This window comes from Neopelma chrysocephalum, unplaced genomic scaffold (assembly GCF_003984885.1).
Source record: "Neopelma chrysocephalum unplaced genomic scaffold, ASM398488v2 Primary Assembly neopelma1_86, whole genome shotgun sequence".
Taxonomy (NCBI): domain Eukaryota; kingdom Metazoa; phylum Chordata; class Aves; order Passeriformes; family Pipridae; genus Neopelma; species Neopelma chrysocephalum.
In genome coordinates, this window is record NW_020897748.1 from 381,711 (window position 1) to 402,835 (window position 21,125).

Sequence of the window (21,125 nt, forward strand, 5' to 3'; positions counted from 1 at the left end):
TAAACAAGGCATCCTGAAACCAACAAATGAGTCATTTTATTGGTAGACTTCTGAGTTTGGTAGTCAGTATTCAATGCTGATAATGCCTGTAGTCACTAAATATTGCAAAATAGCTCATCACGTAGGTGAGTTCTTGAGACTTGCCAGGGTGCTGAAGGAGAATAATATCAATATTATGTATCAGTATCATAGTGACTGTCCCTACCGTGGTGGTGGGGAAAACAATATGGAAAATTCTGAAAGTATTCAGCTGGATAGCTGTGTAGCAACAGTAAAATGTTTTGATTTGGAAGTGGAATAAAAGCCTACTGTTGTTTGAATATAGGTGGAATGAAGACAAAATTCTGCCTACACTAGAATAATCAGAAGGACATTATATCAATAATGAGATAATGAAATGAGCTGATAAATGAGAGTAGTTTAAGCATAAAATTACGATATTGAAAATATAATGAAGACCTCCAAAGGAAGTGAAGAAATTGTTTCATAATAAGCAGAAAAAAACTGCTTATGAGAATAAATTTGGTGAGATTTATACCAAACTCATTGAAGTGAAATGCCACCCTACAGTTAATCTGTCTTCAGAGGAAGAGTGGGAAACATGGGTTTTCTCATTTGTGGACAGCTTCAGAGAAAATGATCCTGAGTGATGAAGACCCAGTGTCCTGAGAAAGAACACTGGGTGATCTCTGTAACTTCCTACCCAGAGCAGTGTGGTATTTGGGAAATGGTATCTTTGTGGTCAAAAAAATTTACATAACACCATGAGCGTTTAAGGAGAGCAACATCTAGGAAAAGTAGAGAAGTTACATCACTTCTGTTTTTGGCACTGGTACAATTGCTTTTCCAATGCTGAGTTCTTTTTTTGGTATCCATAAGGCTGTTGATAAAATGGTAAGGCATTGATCAAAGGACTGGATACTTTGCCCTGCGGTGAGACATTCTGGAATCTTGCTCTGTTTATCTTACCCATGAGGAGGTTAGGACTTGACCTGATCAGAGGGTCTGCATTGGGAAAAAAACATTGAAAAACTGTTAACAAACTGGCAGGCAAAGATATGAAAAGGTCCAGTGGTTACTATTTGAAGTTCAAAATTCCACTGCAGATTTTCAACAGTGTGAGTGATTAGCCCCTATGATATCTTAACAAAGGTTGTGGTGGTTTCCTTACCACTGACAATTTAAAAATTAAGATTGAATGGTTTCTTAAATGATATGTTTCAGTAAAGCACAAGTTCTGTGGCTTCTTTGTACCGGGCATTGGCCTAACTGGTCATAAAAATCCCCTTTGACCTTGAATCTTTTAATTATCTGAAAGCTAATTACTAGAAACAAACTAGCCTTTTTCTTTGTTTTGTTTTGTTATTGAGGCTCTCTGTCTAAAACTTCCTTTTGCTTTTACAAAGTTCTAATGAAAAATAGATATTTTTCTTGGCCAGCTTCTGCACATAGCCCATCAGATGTTTTTTAACTACGGTGAACTTGCAGTGTTACAGTCTTAGTACATTGGTATACTATGTAATATTGGTGTATGTATAAGGCTATATGTCTTGTTCCATTCTTTGGTACCCTGAATACATATGATATGCCAAGCATGAATGTATTTTAGTTGGTTTTGTTGCGATATGTATGGGATATCTTTATAGCATTAATTGAATTCAGGATTATGATATCTACTCTTTCTGTAATAAGTGCAGCTTGTAATGATTTTTTAGTTGCTTCCCTTCTCTGAATCCCATCTGCACATCTCATGTTTACAGTGTTAAGTGTCTTGGAGACATTTCTGCAAGATCTGTTCTAAAATCCAATTACCAGCATTTATGTGGCTGCAGTCCCAGTTAAAGCAGGAGTGCTGTTAAGCTGGATGTTGCATCAGCAAGCCCAGTTTCTGACTTCAGAGAGCTCAAAAGACCAAAGTCTGCCAAATAGTGACACAGCGAACAGACAGCAAGTGATATTAGGGACATAATGCGCATGTTAGCTTGGCTCTCTAAAGAAATTTTGTTCAAGGAATGACTTTTTCTCCTGCTTGTTTCTCTGCCCAGCTGTCCTTTCTCCAGTTGGTTTTGGATTCATTTGTCCATTTCAGCCTGGTTTTTATGGAAGCATAAAAATACCAGGTTCTTGTGGTGAGCTGAAGCACCAGGTTCAAAAGAGCTTTGTGACACCCAACAAGTAGGTATATAAGAAAGACAAAAATTAGAAGCAGTTTTTGTATGGGCTGCAGGGACAGTAAGATCACAAAAATTTGAATGCTCTAAGTTCTCTTGCTTACAGAACAACTTGTATTCTTGTGGGGAACAGGCTAGACTCATTTTGCACTGTTGATTCTCTTGTGATTTCAAATAGTCATAACAATTCACTTAAAACTGCTTCAGCAATCTGGCTTAAATACATTTGATCTAGACAAGAGTTAAAGTAATTAGCTGACATTTGATTTTACTTGATATGGATCCAAACCATGAAACTTTGAACACCCTTGGGTTCAGGAGTGTTTCATTCAGTGTTTGGGTACTAGTCTGTGTTCTCAAGTAACCTTTTTAAACTTGGCAAACTTAATACCAAGTTTAAGTTTGGAGCACTACATAGGGAATCAAGTCTGTAAATGCTTTTTCTTTAAATATGGAAATGCTCTAGACTATAGTTGTAGAAGCAGAAGGAATAGAAAATGGGTTATCTGTTTTAAGGTGTGTGTTTGTGTTTATGTGCAGTGTTCACACTTGTATGTACTTATGTGGCTGTACAAAACATTACTTCTGCTGCAAGGACCTTACAGTCTTAATAGACAACCAGGGCAGTCATGTGCTTTGAGAGCCAGAGGATGGTGCTAACTTAGAGCATGTGTGCATTTTCAGTTTTATGATGTGATGACAGCAGTGTTCTGACACTGGTTAACATTTGTGGGCCTTGTGGAAGGAGCAAGTCTCCATGAGGGACTTGGCTGGAGGAAACCTTCCTGCCTGGTACACAATGTTGAGGAGGGTGTTCCAGGCAGGGTTGAAATAAGGATGAGTAGCGTGATGTTTTACATTGCAAGTGATGCAGTTGGTAACTTGGAATGTGATTGACCACGTTTTGCAAGCTTGTTATTTTTTCTTGCACTCTAATATAGAAGGAAAACGAAGAAGTTGTAAAGAAATGTAAAAGGAAGCGTAGAGATGTTTCTGTGGAATGCAGAGGCGTTCACTTCCTCCTTCAAAGAGCAATTATATGCAAACTCAAAAAAGCTGTTATGTGATAAGAATACATTCTATTTACTATGTTAAGAAACCGAGATGGGAAGAGAAGACTTTGCGGCGGGGAGGATTTCGTAGGATTTAATTATAGCCTGTGTATATAGGGGCAAAAGAGAGACAATTAAGTGGGTATATTCAAGAAGGCATGTTTATGTGACACCAAAACCAGCGCTACGGTATTTGTTTTGTTAAGCTGTATGTCCATTGTCCAAGTAATTTATTAGTAGAGCATATTGTGATTTTTCCCTGCTTTGGGACAAACTGAAGTAATAAAAAGGTTGTAGAAGTCAGAGCTTCCTGTGAAGCTCTGAAAAGAATATAAGCAACAACAACGTGGAAGAACCCTGATTCAGTGGTATGCACTTTACAATAACTTACTGCATAGATAATACCCAGGAATTACTCAGTTTGGTACCTAAGCAGCACAGTGGGAAGTTTTCAGATTCTTTCATAAAGTTTATTCTTTGTATTACAACATACAAATCATATTATTTTCCCTTACCACTGTATAATTCCTCAGCTTTTTTTAAAAAAAATTTCTTAATGTGCTAAAGAAAGAAAAATATCAGATGCATTTTGGGGATTTTATTATCACTTAGTAAATAGTAGACCAACAGGGAAATTCATCACTATGTGACCATTAATTATGTGACAATCTTGAACTGTGATATCCAAATTCAATGTATGAGTTAAATAATAATTCATTTAAGTAATGATAAATGTGTCATATATACAGTACCTCATATCTGAGGATCTCAGAGCAGTTTACAAGTTTGCATCTCACAGTGTTCCTATAAGAGGGGGGAAAAAATATAGGCATAGAAATTAAAAAAATTTCTTAAGATTGCCTGGGAGATAAAGAAGGAGGAAGGTCCGGATATTACGGTTTGGGAAACCTTCGTGTAACTTAAAATTATGGGAGAAATGTGTACAATTTACGGAATTACTGTATTACTGAACTCTTTCATGTATCTTGAGTTGACCTCAAGCTGTGAAAAATGTGCCATCCATCTCCTGAACAAAAAATAGTACAGGATAATGAAAGTTCATTTTATGCTGCTAGCTACTTTTCTGTGAGAACCATGGCTGAAGCCAGTCAGCATAATTAAATTTTCCTGCAGAACAAAGACATTTTACCAGAAACAGTAAAAAAAGGTGCTTGAAGAGAATAACATGTGAGCAGTCATAAAGGAAAGAGAGACATTTTGTAGCCAAGAAGTCAGAATTTTCATGGACTCTGTTGGCCTTCAGGACTACCTCCCAAGTGCACTATTAACCAGACTCCTAAACAGGCCAAAGTCTGCCCTCTAGAAGTCCAAGGCAGAGATTTTGTGGACTCCCTTCCTTACTTCACCAAGAACCAAAAACTCTTACCTCTTGGTGATCACTATACCCAAGATGGCCTCCCGCCATCACATCACCCACAAGTCTTTCTCCATTCCCAAATAACAGGTCCAGAGGTTACCTTCCCTAGTTTGCTGCCTCACCAGCTGTGTCAGGAAGTCATCTGCCTCACACTCCAGCAATCTCCTAGGCTCTTTCCTCTCTGCTGTGTTGTATTTTGAGCAGACATCTGGTAAGTTGAAACCCCCCATGAGAACAAGGGTGAGGATTGTGAGACTTCTCCCAGCCTCTTACTGAGTATTTCATCTGCCTCTATATCCTCATTGGGTGGTCTGTAGCAGACTCCCACCATGATACCTGCCTTGTTGGCCTTCCCCCTGATTCTTACCCACAGACACTCAATCCTATCCTTCCCATCATCAAGCTCTAGACAACCAAAACACCCCATAACATACAAGCCTACCCCACCGCCTCCCCTTCCTTGCCTGTCCTTTCTGAGGAGTTTATAGCCATTCATTGCAACATCCCAGTTATGTGACTCCTTGCACAATGTTCCTGTGATGGCGACTATGTCATACTTTTCCTGCTGTACAGAGACTTTCTGCTCCTCATGTTACCCATGCTGTGTGCATTGATGGAGATGCACTTCAGCTGCACTATTGATCCCAGCACCCTATTTGTGGGGGAGAAGCCTTAATTCCTACATGACTATTCTCAGATGCTTCCATGGTTTCTAACCCATTAATTACCCTGGCATCTTCATTGCTAAATGTATTTCCATCTCCTACTTCCCCTGAGATGGGAGACTAAGGACCTTGCTAACATCCTGTCCCTCAGACACTGGCATACTGCCCCTGGATTTATCTTTAGTGACCCTTGATTTATCCTTTTCCCCCTTCACAGCTAATTTAAAGCTCTTTCAATGAGCCCTGATAACTCCTGTACAAAGGTCTTTTTCCCACTTTGAGACAGTTTTACCCTGTCTGTTGACAGCAGACTTGCTGTTTTGTTCCCTTTAGCTGTATCCATATGTATAGCCTTTATCTATGTCCATATATATATTTCCATATACATATACATATTCAGCAATTGACTGGGCCCTAAGTCAAAATCAGATCTGATTTCAGCTGTTTCAAATTCCAAAAACCACTCTAAGTGGTGAATACATTCAGGCACCTTGCATCTTTGCTTTTGCTTTGTTTCTTTTAATTCTTTTGTTATGATACAGGCTTCTCTGAGGAACCTTGAATAAGCTGGGCGTACAAATTTACTGAATGTGAGATGCAAGGAGGCCAAAAGGGAATTCAGAAGTCTACAGGATTGCCCACCATGTGTTAAGCAACAATTGCTTTGGAGTACGTGGTCACATATTATTTGATGTGGTTACAGATAGGCAGTCCCTGCTGGCAGTGAGATGAGGGATGCATCCAGGCCTGGGTTGTCATCTGCTTGTTTCTCTTCTTGCCTGTCGTTAAATATATGGATTGTGAATGAGAATAGTTACAAGTCAAACTGTAGGAAAAGTTATATCTTGGGTCTCGTGGGCAACAGGAGATGGAAACTGGTTTAGGAGTATAGAGCAGTTGGTCTGGTAGGGTGTCTCATTACAAAAGGGTTAACAGTGCCGAAGAGTCACATGTACCCCACAAAGGGTAAGGATGCCATTCCCATCAAGAGGATCTCATCAGGTGAGACTGGTGCCAGAGGACTCCAGTACTCAGTGTCCCACTGACTGAGCTATTTCACACCAGGTTGCTTGGCTTCTCGTCCTGCCTGCCGCCCACTAGGATTATTTTGAACAAGATCAGAGTTGAATGCTGTCATGCTGAACTTAGAGAGTTGGGGGGGGGATGGGAGCAGAGAGGGAATGGGAATGTGGTGTGCAGATGTGTGAAGGTGAAAGTAAAGCTTATCAGCTACTGATTCCACAGGGTGGTGGGCTTTTCCTTCTTATTTTTTTTCCTGGTTCCACTGGTGAAGTCGTCAATTGAACAACCTCAGTTATCCAGCCATACAAGGTAAAAGTACAAGATCAGTACATTAGGGTGTGAATACTTTTAAATATTTAAAACTATAACAATTAAACATAGTCTTTACCCATTTGGCCAGCTGCTCTCTGGTGGGCTCCATTAAAAAACTCGAGACCCCAATGACACTTTCCTCTGTTGAATAGTATTTTTCTTTTGTTTCCAGTAAACCAGGTTTGAACTGACAATTTTCTGTCAAGTTCTGTGGCCAATTTAATATTTCATACAGACCTGCTTAAGTTATGCTGTTTTCAGGAATGTCTTGAGCCATCCTCCCTCTGCTAACTTGCTGTGCTGATCCAACTCCTGAGAAGGAGTTGACAGCCCATGGGGACAGAGGAGTGTTCTGCAATTCTGCGGAAAGGCGGGATAATACAAGCTCATAAGGGCAAAGACTGATGCATCTGAAGTTTGTGTTGCAGTTATCAGCCAAGTAACTTAAAAGAAAAAAAGAAAATACTCCAACAAAATCAGGGCATAGACTTGAATGCACAGCAACTGGTGACCTAAAATGGTAATCTGCACTAAATGGCCTCCTTTGGTAATGTCTGTGAATGTGGTTTTCAGCTCATTTTGGATAAAAACTTGTAGAAAAAGGCTCTTAGAAGTTAAAACTGTTACTCTTTTTTTGAAAAATTTTTCTTGATAATCTTATTAGATCAAGAGGAGTCTGCAAGAAGACAGCTGTTGTAGGACCCTGAGACCTAGGGGACAGCACACGTTGCTAGTGCTGTACCTGTTCTGCAGAGACTTTTCTACTCCCAGTATTGCTCACTTTACAAGTCAGAAATTATGCTAATGGTGTTGCAATCACATGGGCATGTGATTCCAGGTGCATATGTTGGGGTGCTGAAGTTCCCGAATAGCCCCCTTGTAATCCAGGAGGAAACAGTTAGGGACCTGCTGAGCCACTTGGATCCTCACAAGTCTATGGGACCAGATGGGATCCACCCAAGATGAGGGAGCTGGTGGAAGAGCTCGCCAAGCCGCTCTCCATCATCTACCAACAGTCCTGGCTCACTGGGGAGGTCCCAGATGACTGGAACTTGGCAAATGTCATGCCCATCCACAAAAAGGGTTGGAAGGAGGACCCGGGGAACTACAGGCCCATGAGCCTGACCTCAGTGCCTGGCAAGGTTACAGAGCAGATCATCCTAAGTGCAATCACACAGCACCTACAGGATGGACAAGGGATCAGACCCAACCAGCACGGGTTTAGGAAGGGCAGGTCCTGTCTGACCGACCTGATCTCCTTTTATGATCAGGTGACCTGCCTGGTGGATGAGGGGAAGGCTGTAGATGTAGTCTATGTGGACTTTAGCAAAGCCTTTGACACTGTCTCCCACAGCATACTCCTGAAAAAGCTGGCAGCCCATGGCTTGGACAGGGGCACTCTCTGCTGGGTTAGGAACTGGCTGGAGGGCCAGGCCCAGAGAGTGGTGGTGAATGGTGCTGCATCCAGTTGGGAGCCGGTCACTAGTGGTGCCCTCCAGGGATCAGTGTTGGGCCCAGTTCTGTTTAATATCTTTATTGATGATTTAGATGAGGGGATTGAGTCCACCATCAGCAAATTTGCAGATGACACTAAGCTGGGGAGGAGTGTCGATCAGCTGGAAGGCAGGAGGGCTCTGCAGAGGGACCTGGACAAGCTGGAAAGATGATCTGATTCCAAGGAGATGAGGTTCAACAAGGCCAAGTGCTGGATCCTCCACTTTGGCCACAACAACCCCCTGCAATGCTACGGGCTGGGCAGAGAGTGGCTGGAGAGCAACCAGGCAGAAAGGGACCGGGGAGTTCGGATTGACAGGAAGCTGAACAGGAGCCAGCAGTGTGCCCAGGTGGCCAACAAGGCCAATGGCATCCTGGCCTGTATCAGGAACAGTGTGGCCAACAGGACCTGGGAAGTGATTCTTCTCCTGTACTCAGTGCTGGTGAGGCCACACCTTGAGTGCTGTGTCCAGTTCTGGGCCCCTCGGTTCAGGAAGGATATTGAGGTGCTGGAGCAGGTTCAGAGAAGAGCAACGAGGCTGGTGAAGGGACTTGAGCGCAAGTCCTATGAGGAGAGGCTGAAGGAGCTGGGGTTGTTTAGCCTGGAGAAGAGAAGGCTCAGGGGAGACCTCATCACTGCCTACAACTATCTGAAAGGAGGTTGTAGCCAGGTAGGGGTCGGTCTCTTCTCCCAGGCAACTATCAGTGAGACAAGAGGGCATGGTCTTAAGCTGTGCCAGGGGAGGTTAGGGTAGATATTAGGAAAAAATTCTTTACAGTGAGGGTAATCAGGCATTGGAATGGGCTGCCCAGGGAAGTGGTGGATTCTCCATTCCTGAAGGTTTTTAAGATGAGACTGGATGTGGCACTTAGTGCCATGGTCTAGTAACCATGGCAGTAGTGGATCAAGGGTTGGACTTGATGATCTCAGAGGTCCCTTCCAACTCAGCTGATTCGATGATTCTATGATTATATTTTGTTGCTGTTGCATGCTTATGCCCCCAGCTTCAAACTGGAATCCAGCACTGCATTTTTACTTAATGTTTACTGGTGAACTTTAAAGAGCTTGGTCTCTCCTTGCCTGTACCTGTATTGTGTGTAAATTCATTAAATTGCTCTACATACAATTAAAACTGTCGAGATTGCATTTCTTTTTATTCAGTGTTAGTACAGATGTCTGAACTGAGTGCACTTTCAGAACTACCCCTTCAGAACTTCTTGTAGTCATGCGGAAGATAAGTAACGCTTTAGAGGGAAGAGGACCTCCAGCCAAAATAATTCTCAAATGATCTTAAAGCATAATTTATCTTCTTATTTTGCAGCTAGCTATGGACCAAATCCAATTTGCAAAGGTTGTTTATCTTGTTCAAAGGATAATGGGTGCATCAGGTGCCAACACAAGTTATTCTTCTTCCTACGAAGAGAAGGAATGAGACAATATGGTGAATGCTTGCATTCCTGCCCATCGGGGTACTATGGACTTCGAACGCCAGATATGAACAGATGTTCAAGTGAGTTATTTTTTTGAACCCTTACATTTGCTTTTGCAGGAAGGCCATAATTTATGCTCAGTTTTTAAGATGACATGTTGTGGAACAGAGTGATATTTTCACAGAGTTCTCAAGATCATCATAAGACTTCTTTGCTGAAGAATGTCCCAGCTCATTCCAAGATGCGTAACATTCTGCAGATTAAATAGTTGATGCATTGACCTTATTTTTATTGTTGTTGTTTTTTTATTGTCATTATTTTAGTTAGAAGAGAAATTTAGGAAAGAATGATGGTTTAAGCAGATATTCCTAGTTTTAAGAAATAAGGATTAAGAATGATTTTAACAGTGCCTCATGTAGGTACTAGTTATTGCATGCACTAATATATGGGTGGGCTTCTTGTCATACTTTTTGTTCCCGTACAAATTTCAGGTGACCAGACGCCTCACACCAGACATGCTTTAATATGTAAGTGTTGCTAATTTAATAAAACAGATGTACTATTAAAAACAAACAAACAACCTTTCACTTTTAGTGAAGCATTTTATTTGGAAATTTACAACCTGCTAATGTGCAACAAGATTCCCTCTTTGCATGTTTGTGCCTAGAAGCCCAACTGTTAAAATCAATGAGTGCTCTGGTATCTCAGATTATTTCACCTCTGTCTGGTAGTTGTGCTGATTCATATTGATTTTTCCATATGCTCATAAGTGGAACGTTGCCCATATGGATTATTAATCATTGCTGTTACCTCTAATTTGTATTTAGGGGGGGAATGTTTTTGTCATAGTCTAACCAGAATCGGGTCACCAAACCTAAGAACCTGAAGTGAGAAAGAGCTTTTCTGTTTCCTGGAATAATCAGGTGTTTGTTAAATGTGCAGCGCTCTCCCCCTCAGTGCTGTGCCATGTCACTGGGATGCACCGTGTCGTGAGAAGCATGTGCTGGCTTTCACATCACACATAGTCTTGAGACCCACGTGAGGTCACTCAGTGGCAGTCTGGGCTGGATGAGGAGCACTTATGACCATGCTTGGGTCTGACCCAACCCATCCCACCTCTTCCTCTGCATTCGCTGCGTGGGCTCCATGGATATAGTATTCTTCCCAACTGCTGTGTAATATTGCAGAGTGCTGCCTAATATGTACCAGGTGGTTAGGTTTTGATGAAAAAATTAAATGAGAGCAGTATATGGTTTATGCATCCATTCTGTAAAGTAATTTAGAACCTTGGCCTTAATTTTTGTAGCTCCTTTGTGAATTCAACAGCTTCTTTACTTGAAACCTCTCAAAACTGGGCTATGAAAACTTCCCCATGTAAAAATGGTTTGGAATATATTTATAGGTTTGGGAAATAGATTAATTTATCTATGTTAGCCTGTACTGTGTTTGTGAGATGGGAAAAGTAGTTTGTACTAGCAGTACTCTTTACTTTCTTAAAAAGGAAAAAAAAGAAAAGTTAATTGCAGAAGGTGGAGGATGAATTCAATATACCATTTTTTCGTTTGACCACTTACAGGAAGTGGTCTTTTTCTCTGAATTACAGGATTGATTTTGAAAAGCATAAACGTGAGTTGTGTCCAACTCACATTGGCATGTGTTGAGCGTTTGGTATTTGTCTCACCCTCATGCCTTTGACAGTCTCCTTCTGTGAGAATAATGATGCAGTTGCATTTACTGACCAGTCCTGATTCCCCTGTAATGATTTTTGTATTGCGTATTTTTATTTTAGCGTAACTGCCAACTGGCATATTTATAAATCACATACTAATTTTTTTCTTGGTTTGGTGATCCTGCATGGCACATAGGAAGTGTTGTGGACGTACAGACGTTTTGTGGATTGAAGTTGAGTTGAAATAAACGTCGTTAAAGATAGAATAGGTTTCTTCCTACTTGATGTTAGATACTCTTAGGTATGCTTGGTACAGGCTGCATTGCTCAGACAGTTCTATCTCAGCTAAAAATAATAAAAACTTCGGCTATGCTAAAATCCTTCTGGGAGTTATAGGGCTTGAATTACATTAGTTGAAATGATTTCTACCCTATTAATGTCTTTATAGGCACAAAAGCTGTTTTAACATTTTATTACTGGAACACTTGCCCGTTTTTTTTAGAGAAGCTGTAGAACATATTTTTATGGAAAATGTTGACATGATTTTAAAAGCCAAACATAGTTAGTGCCAAATGTAACACAATAAATACCACAGCCAAGTGCAGCAGGTCTAAAATTATGGAAATTTTGGATTTCAAGACAAATTTTCTTTTCTACATGTAAGAAATATGTGTGTCTTGAATTTGCTAAGTGGTTCTAGACTGTTTTTCTAGTAACAGTGAATCATGAAATTTGAGACTGCTTGTCTCTAGAAATCAATGTAGAGTCTCCTACTGGACATGATTTCCTTGAACACTGCAGTATGAGAATGCAGTGCTTTTGGACATGAGGTGGGAAAGTGTTCAGTTTCTGCTGTAGAGGAATGCCCAAGAGAAGAGCTTCAATTTGTTAATTTTCCAAGAAATTTTTAATAATTAATGACTTTGAACTAAACTGCTCAAGAGAGAATCTCATGAGAAAAAAATGAAACTGAATTAGAGTAAGATGAAATCTGTCACCTCAATGGTTGAACTGATTAATGGATCGAGCTTATCTTGAACCTTCCAGCATAGTCTGTAGTTACAGTAACCTTTATAATTTTAGGGGGAGGAACCACTCAGAGTATAGAAATTACAGCTCCCTTCAGCTTTGGTTGGCTACTTCATTTGCTTAGGTTCACCTTCTTTGTCCTAGGAGGGTCTGACATGGCTAAAATTATAATTTCCCCTTCCATTTGTCTTCATTAAAAACAAGAGAAAAAGCAGCTTTTACACAAATTGAGCATTTATTAAGCACATATAGTTAATTCAATGCATTAAGAAAGGTAATGAATTTTTTAACATTGTTACAAAATAGCAAGACATCATTAATATATCCTTGCTTGACTATACTTACATAGTATGGCAGAGCATATGACCTTTTGAAACTCTTATAGTCAGTGCAATTGTAGCAGTCAGGGAGTTCAACTACCACAAAATTCTGGAAGGGATTTGCAGAGAGGTGATGTAGCTGACAGATTGATGTGGAATGCCAATGGACATGTCAGGATAGCAGTTAGATCTGTAGCACCAGTGCCGTTGTAGCGAGCAGGTGAGGGATGGGAGCGGGAGTTGGAAGAGTGAGTGTCATGGTCATGGGAACAGACGAGGGATAGGTGAAGTTACAGAAGAGACAGAGAGATCTGAGGCAAAAACAGTAGGGTGCTGTGAGCCAGAGCTCAGGGTGAAAGACTAAAGTATTAGGTTCAGCAGTGTAGTGCATCGTCATCTACTACTTTGACTTCTTAAACACAAGGGAATGCCTCAAGCAAGGGCCCAATTCCAGTACAAAGATTGCCAAACTCCTCAATTTAGGAATGCCATGTTTCCTTCGTAGCTTTACTCTGCAGCTTCTCTATGCAAAATATGATCATTTTCTCTCAGTATTGCAGGCAGTGAGTACAGTTCAAGACAGCTCTCTTGTATGCTGGTGGTTGCTGGTTTCCGCTCCTGTTGGTTCCCTCAAGTGCCCTCACTTCGCTTTCCCAAATGTAACTGGTCTTCACTGGAGTCTGGATTTCATGCGGAGCAGAACTTACTGTGAATTATTGTTGTTATTAAGATTACTAGGAATTGACCATCTCTCTTTTCCACTATGCATACTACAAAATATCTTTGTTATGGAGTTATAAATGTAAAGTAAATCCCATTTACTTTGTTTAGAAAGGGACAAGGTGACAATGGAAATGCTACAGAATATGGATATTTCATAAATGCAAAATAAGACTCCTAAAATTTTCAAGATTATGTGTATCAGTAAAAATGCTTTACAAATGAGCAACTACTTTTTATATTTTAAATACATATATTTTGACCTTAAAATTCATCATATTGCACTTAGTATAAGAAACTAATCTACTAAAGTTCTTCTTAAGGTATGTTAAAATAAGAAGTACGTGCATCTCAATATGGAGCATTTTATTCTTTATTTTAAGTTTCAAAGGCATTATATTTCCCTACAATTCAGCTTATTCTGCATCACCTTATAAGGTGGTGATAAATTTAGAATGGAAGGATTGTTTTGATAATGTTGCACTCTCTGCAATGATAGCACAGAGAAGCTCTTTACAAGGAGCATATACTCTTTTTTTACAATAATAGGGACATGCACCTGAGTTTAAGTTTAATTCTATATCTAAATTTGTATTTTGAACTCCTGAGCTTTGATTCCTTCTCTGAAGTGTATGTCAATTCTCTAATGCTCATTTTAAAAGAAGAATGAGTAGGAGTGGCTTATCATGACCGTCAGAAGCCAAAGCAGGTCATGAAAATCTTTTAATATCACTGTGATTCATCTTCTTAAAATGTATCTCTAATTTGAGCATGATTTGTAGTCTGAGCTTTGTCCTTTCAGAGTTGTTTAATGTACTATTTATGTAGTTTTCTATAAATATTGTAAGTTTCATTCATGTCGATTTTTTTATGATATTCAAGTAAATGGCAGTATAAATGAGTTTTTAAAGTCTAAATAAAAATGTTTTATTGCTAGTCAGCAATGCACTTCTTCTATATCACATTGTTTGCCCTAACCTTGACTGAAACGTGGCTCATAGCTATTACTTTTTTTTTCAAAATCTGACATAGGTGCAGAAATGCTTCTGAAGAAAATTATTTCTGAAGTGCCATAAGGTGCTACAGCTCCCTGAAAGCTAAGGAGAAAGGAGCTTTGGCTCCTAAATCCTGTAGATAACTTATCTTTTGCCACTGTCTTTCAGAAAACAAACTCAAGATATTATAAATTTCTGCCTTTGGATTCTTTTATGGCAATGACCTTTTTTTCTTAAGGGAAATTTTATGATTGGGGTTTTTTCTCCTCTCTAGAACCAAAGAATATTGTCCTTCAGTTTAGTAGGTTTCCTGGACGTTTACTGAGGAGTGACACAATACTAGCTCCTGGAGTTATGATTCTTTCTTGAGCATATTCTGTAACTGGTCTCAAGCATGGAGGGACTTTTACGTACTATAAACTAAACCCATGTTTTACTGAAGTGTCAGTCAGTTACCTTTTTACTGTCCTGTCAAACTAAATTAAGAGATTGCACACTATGAATAGGCTTTCCACTGGAGAAGTTATGCATCTTGTCCCATAAATCAACATTTCAGAGCTCTGTTGAAGGGATAAGATTTTTATTCACTTTATTTTGTTTCAACACTGAAGATAATTGAGCAAAGCAGATCTGTCTAATTTCAGCCCAGCTTAGCTTCACTAGGCAAAGTAGTGACTTCTCTTCCATCCTTTCCCCTGGGAGGTGAAGTCATGGAGCTGTGAATTTACAACCTCTCCTGTGACAGCCTGTGATTGAAAATAGACTTCTAGAAAGTTAGCTTTTCTAACTCTTGGAGTACTGCGCTTCTTCACTTCTCACTTTTCAATTTAAAAATCTGTATTTAGTGTAAGATTATATTTCTTTAGTGTTTTTAATATTAATTTTGCCTATTCAAGTCATTACAATGGGCTCCGATCTGGCTGATGGAATAAGAAATTTATTAGTTTAAAACTTCTCTTGCATTTAGAAGCAATTAGGACCTCTGTCATGGATTTCAGTGAGGTCATAATGTTGTTCTTTTAGCGTTTGCGTACAACTCTTGTGGGAAGTATGGTATAACATTTTAAGTGTCATCTGTTTAGAAACGTGCTAATCAGACACACCAACAGGTTTCTCTGGGCCTTCCTGAGTGCTTTTAAAAGTTATGTGAGGATGATACAAGGGGAAGGTGTGGAGTCTTCATATGGGGGTGGCCTCTGTTGTGTACCTTTCAAGTGGAAGGATGGAAGCAAATATTTGACTTTCTGGCTTTTCCAAGGTATAATCTCCGGAAAGAAAATTTGAGAGTTTGCTAGATAGGTTGCAGTATGAGTGTTACGATGTCTCAGAGGTCCTGGGTGTGAATAGAAGGTAGGAGAGCCAGTGGGATATGGCCAGTGGGAGACATGATGCTGAGCAGGAACAGAAGGGATTTGAGGTCTGGTAGGAAGCAGATCCTTGATAACACATTGCAGTTTGCTATTAGATAGCAACAAGAGTATTGCTATCTAAATGGGAACAGCAGCAATGAAGCACCCTTCACTTCCTCACTCTCATGTTCTGTGATTAGATTTTCGACCCTGCCATTGTTGCCCTGCAGGTAGGCCTGCCGAAGGTATGCAATTCCTCTGGGGGGTTCTTCTGTAGGACTGAATTTATCAACTCTTTCTCTGCTCCACACCAACCTTGTCTTTCTCTCTCCCCCCTAGCTTCCACTTCCAGGTCTCCTCCTTCCTGTTTCTAATATCTCTCAGGCTGTTGCTCTTGTCTATTTGCAAACCTCTAGCGGGAACTATATTCTGTTTATTTTTAAAGAAAAAAAAATAGGCATTTTTAAAGCATACTCTCGGTTATGCATTATCTGTTTTTTCCTCTAAAGAGTTTCTTGGGTCTAAAATCCTAGCTATGTTTATCTCAATTTTTTGGTCTCATTTCCTCTAGTGTTTTTTGGGTGTTGTAAACTTCTAGGCAGTCTTTTAAGTGGAATAAAAAGAATACACAAACCACATCATCTAGCTGCTGGTATTATACAGAAAACGAAACCACTGGACTCATGAGAAAAGCAATTGGGTCTGTGGCTAGTAAACTGAAGTAATGAAATTGATTTTGATAAGAATCTGCTCCAGATGAAAAAAAAACTCTGTCTTGTTCCAGTTCATTATAATTATATCAGTAAGCTAACTAGTTAATTTGGAGGGAATTTAAAAGGATTTAGATAGGGATTTTTAAAAGTAGAAAAGATTTTGCTTTTCATCTCCAGAGATAGGCATAAGATGCCGAGATAGAAAGTTTAAAGGATTGAAAATGGTAGCATTCAGAATAAAGCAGTTCAGGTCACTAAAAAGTATTTCCTTGGGTTTTATTATTTACTGTAAAGTATAAAATAATTTTTCCAAATTCTGATTTTCTTAATTATTGCATGTTATGTCAAACAGTTCTCCTGTAGATTTTGTAGTAAATTATTCATTGTTATCCATTTTATTACTTAAATAATAGAATGCAAAGAATTTAAGTAATCTGCAATATACTTCCATTAAGACCTATATTTAGGGAAGTTTACATAGATAATGATGTTGATTAACAAAAAGAAATACAAAATTCAGCACAGTTATATTTATTTCCAAACAAAGGTATCTTAATATCCTAAGTGGAGTATCAGCTTATTTAGGTGTCCAACTAAAATGTGTACACTTTCTGTATCTCTTCACATTGGTATAATTTACTTTAAGAAACAAAAGAGTCTAAAGAATTCATTTATTCTAATTTACTAACCTCAGTCACCATTAAAATAATTCACTAATAACACTTTTATTAAAAAAAAATAAATCCCCAAAGCATTTTAAGCCATGTAAGGAAATGAATATAGGCACCAAAAATAATATACTCTATAAATTTTCTCTGTATTTCTTAACTACTGTTGTGACAGTTTGTGATTGAAAATAGATACTTCTAGATAGTTAGCTTTTCTAACTTCTGGATTATTGCTTTCCTTTAGCTTTTTAGGTTATTTAACATTTATAAAAAATGTGTACAGGGCTTAAGTGCAGGAGCATCTTCCATAATTTCAAACTGCGCATATGGAGGATGTCAGAAAGGATCAAACTCGTAGTTGCTCTTCAGAAACAGTATGGTGTATTACTGAGTTAAATTATCATTATGATTAGCACCCAGTAATCCCAAGTATTGTGATGAATATCACTCTGGTGAAATACTGTTGTAATTTCAGAATTCTTACAGTATTCCTACTATTCTTTCAGCATTTCCCCCTAAATTTCTCCCTAAATCCTAAATTTCATGTTTGGAGTACTTTATCTTCATAGGAAAAAATTGAAAATAAACTGCCTTGGTGGAAATCTCCACCCAACCTTCACTCCAGCCAACCTTCACCTACAAATGTTTCTAAAATATAGTTATCATGACAAGGACTCTACTGTGACACAAAAGAAAATTGGCATAGGAGGTAAAGCAAAAAATATAAATAGGATGGGAATTTTGAAGTATGATCAAGAAACTGAAAGAAGATTGATTCATTCTTTTAATGTTGAAATATGAGATATTCACGTATATGCTTAGTGTTAAATAGTGATATTTTGTGGAGGGTATCCCCAGCGTAAGGTGTGGAGGCTTTCACCTGCTATGTGTGTCTGTATCATATCAAAAGGCAACTTGTATTGAAAGTTTTTCCTTTAGTCCCTCTTCCACGCACACAAAAAGGCTTTTAGCATGTTGCTCCCCAACATGCTTTGAAAGCAATAATTAAGATATTACTTAAAGAATATTGTGTCACTTGGATGTGAGGGAGGGTCACAAGATCTTTTCTTTTATTGTTCTGTTCTGCACCTCATCATTGGACTACATGATTTATAAAAACCTTGATGTCTTTTCAAAATGCTTCATGTCGGTGGGCAAGAGGCAAATGTTTTTTCTGAATATTTAAGCAAACAGGATGTTTGACTCAAGCATCGCATTTGATAAAATACTTGCAATACACCTTGGGTGTAACAAACCAAGTTAGCAATTAACTCTTGTGGTGCACCTCCAGAGCAGCTCATCTAACTTTTTGCCTTGCAGTGCATTAATCTGGGGAAGTGATTTTGCAGGGTCATTGTGTGGGCATTGACATCCTGTTCTTTCTTGTGAAAAAGAAATTATTATTTTCAGCAATTTCCTATAAACTGAAGTGTCAAACTTGTGCTACTTTTATAACACAAGTTCTAAAAGCCCTTTGAGACATGTGGTCCAACGGAGTTGGTAGCATGCAGGTCATGTGTGGTTGTGTCTAAATAACACCAGCAGAGCTTACCTTTGGCAGTGCAAGGCTTCAAAGTGATACTCACATTCCTTTTAACCAAGCAAATGTGTACCACAGTGTATTTGAAATACACTTTTTTTCTTTTCATTCAGTCTGCCTAATTTATTGGCCAGTGCCACAAGAAATCCTATTTTAAAAGCCTCATATTTACTCAGTTGCTAAAAAAGAAAAATTTTACGCACTCACACACACATTGTTTAACTGTTGTGGGATGCCCTGTTTTGGCCTGCTGAAGTTCAAGAACAAATATTAAAATCTGTTTTATAAAGATTGGCTAAATTTGAAGTGTGGATGGGGGATATTTACCAATAGCTATTTTAGAAGTTTTTATGGTTTGTGCTTTTTTCTTCTTTCTAAAAGAATGAAGAATAAATGGATGACGTAAATGAGCAAAATTATTAGGATGTTGTTGCATGACATGAATAACAAATGCTTCTAGCTGTGACTTCAGATAGCTGAAGACAGGATACAGTTAATGTAGTTTATGTAAATTAGGTGTGCTAGCTGAAGGATTAGATCTACTTAAATTAATTGTAAAGTGATCATTACTGTTCCAAATATAATGGCTTATGCTTTTCAATCTTTGGTACATTTTTCCCTCGTATTTTTTTGTAAGTGTGTGTGGTATATGTATAAACATTAATAACTGGTCCATTTTCAAGTTGCCATGTTTTAATATAAAATATGATGTTTCTGAACAGTTTACTCCTGAGTTTAATCTATTGTGGGTCATATTTCTTTTAAATTTTCAGAGAAGTATGTTTCATGAATGCAGTAATTGTTCGGTTTGGTTTGTTGTTTGGTTTTTTTTGTTTGTTTGGTTTGTTTTTTTTGGTTTTTTTTTTTGCTATTAGTTATAGCTTTATGTCTTTTAGTCATTTAAGAATGGTTGGTTTTTGTGGATTAATAATAGAGGGGAGTTAAATCTAGAAAAACTGAGACTTTTTGCATGGTAGCACATGCATGTGTGTAGACATGAATATCCGATATACTGCATGAAAGCATCTACTCAGCTATTTATAGGATCAGCTCCTGGAAAAAAAGGTATCCTTCTTTCTATGATAAATTATAAACTGAAGACAATACATATAATACATGCATAGTTCCCAAAATTATTTGTTGCATCTCAGTTTCATCAAAATTAGTTAAACACGAAAATAATTTACATTGAACATTTTTCCTCCAAAAGATGTAATTAACTCAAATAAAAGTAAACTAGGGGTTGTATCTACAGTTTTGATTTAAAAAAAAGATAGAATTCAAAGGATGTAGGGGAAAATGTGGTAGACAATTACAGTTGCCTTTATTTTCTTCTATAGAGCAGATAGATTTCAGGATGAAAGTATTCCTCATTATAGCACTTCTGGCTTTGCTGTTTTATTGCTTTTAAGTCCCTTCATTTTAAGTGCTACCCTAACTTTACTGTCTTATTGTTCGTTATGATCCTTCTGATTCAGGATGCAGAATAGAAAACTGCGACTCCTGCTTTAGCAGAGACTTTTGTACCAAATGCAAAACTGGCTTTTACTCGCACAGAGGCCGCTGCTTTCGAGGATGCCCTCCTGGATTTGCAGCCTTGGAAGAGCTTATGGAATGTGTGGGTGAGTCTTCTAGCACAGCAGTGCTGCTGAAGTAGCTCTTTTGATGGCTGGCCAGGTTCAAATATGGCACTGTTTTTAAGGTGGTGCTTAGTATTTCTTATCAGGAAATACTGACTGATGAATTGTGCTTTGATTTCTTTACTACTACTATTATTAAATTTTCCAAACTTTAAAATGCTGCATTATTGGGAATGCCACTCTGTTGTGCATTAGAAAGTTCATAGAATCATAGAATCATAGAATAGGTAGGGTTGGAAGAGACCTCCAAGATCATCAAGTCCAACCCCTGATCCAACTCCAATTACTATATCATGGCACTAAGGGCCACGTCCAATCTCTTTTTAAAAACCTCCAGGGATGGTGAATCCACCACCTCTCTGGGTAGGCCATTCCAATGCCTGATAACCCTCTCTGTAAAGAATTTTTTCCTAACATCTAACCTAAACCTCCCCTGGCAGAGCTTGAGCCCATGTCCCCTTGTCCTATTGTTGGTTGCCCGGGAGAAGAGACCAACCCCCGCCTGGCTATAACCTCCCTTCAGGTAGTTGAAGAGAGTGATGAGGTCGCCTCTAAGCCTTCTCTTCTCCAGACTAAACAACCCCAGCTCCCTCAGCCTCTCCTCATAGGACTTGTGCTCAAGTCCCTTCACCAGCCTCGTTCTGTCCTTTTGGTTGTAGAATCACCTTGTATGAGGATTTATAACTCAGAATTCATAAGATTTCAGGAATTCTGTCAGAACAGACTCTTCCTTTCAAGAGCATTGCTTGCATTTCATTATGGAGCGGACCTGGAAATGTGAACTTTTGAGCTTTTCAAATCCATGTGACAGCCAACTAGGAATTATTTACTAGACAGAGAAAAAAATAAGTCAATCATTATTTTAGGAGGGTTTTTGAATATTTAGAACTAATGTGACATCTCTATGTAGAGTTTGATAGTTTGATTTTTTTTGCTTAGATTGATGCTAGCAAAAA

General features: G+C 38.7%; 1 protein-coding gene across 2 annotated transcripts in view; it reads left to right on the plus strand.

Moving 5' to 3' along the window:
- The window catches only part of RSPO2 (R-spondin 2), a 104,923-nt gene that overhangs the window by 44,899 nt on the left and 38,899 nt on the right, over positions 1 to 21,125 (plus strand). For both annotated transcript variants that reach the window (XM_027692537.1, XM_027692538.1), the window contains 2 exons: positions 9,418 to 9,606; positions 20,008 to 20,151. In XM_027692537.1, the coding sequence (XP_027548338.1) occupies positions 9,418 to 9,606; positions 20,008 to 20,151 (333 nt within the window). The remainder of the gene's footprint in view (positions 1 to 9,417; positions 9,607 to 20,007; positions 20,152 to 21,125) is intronic.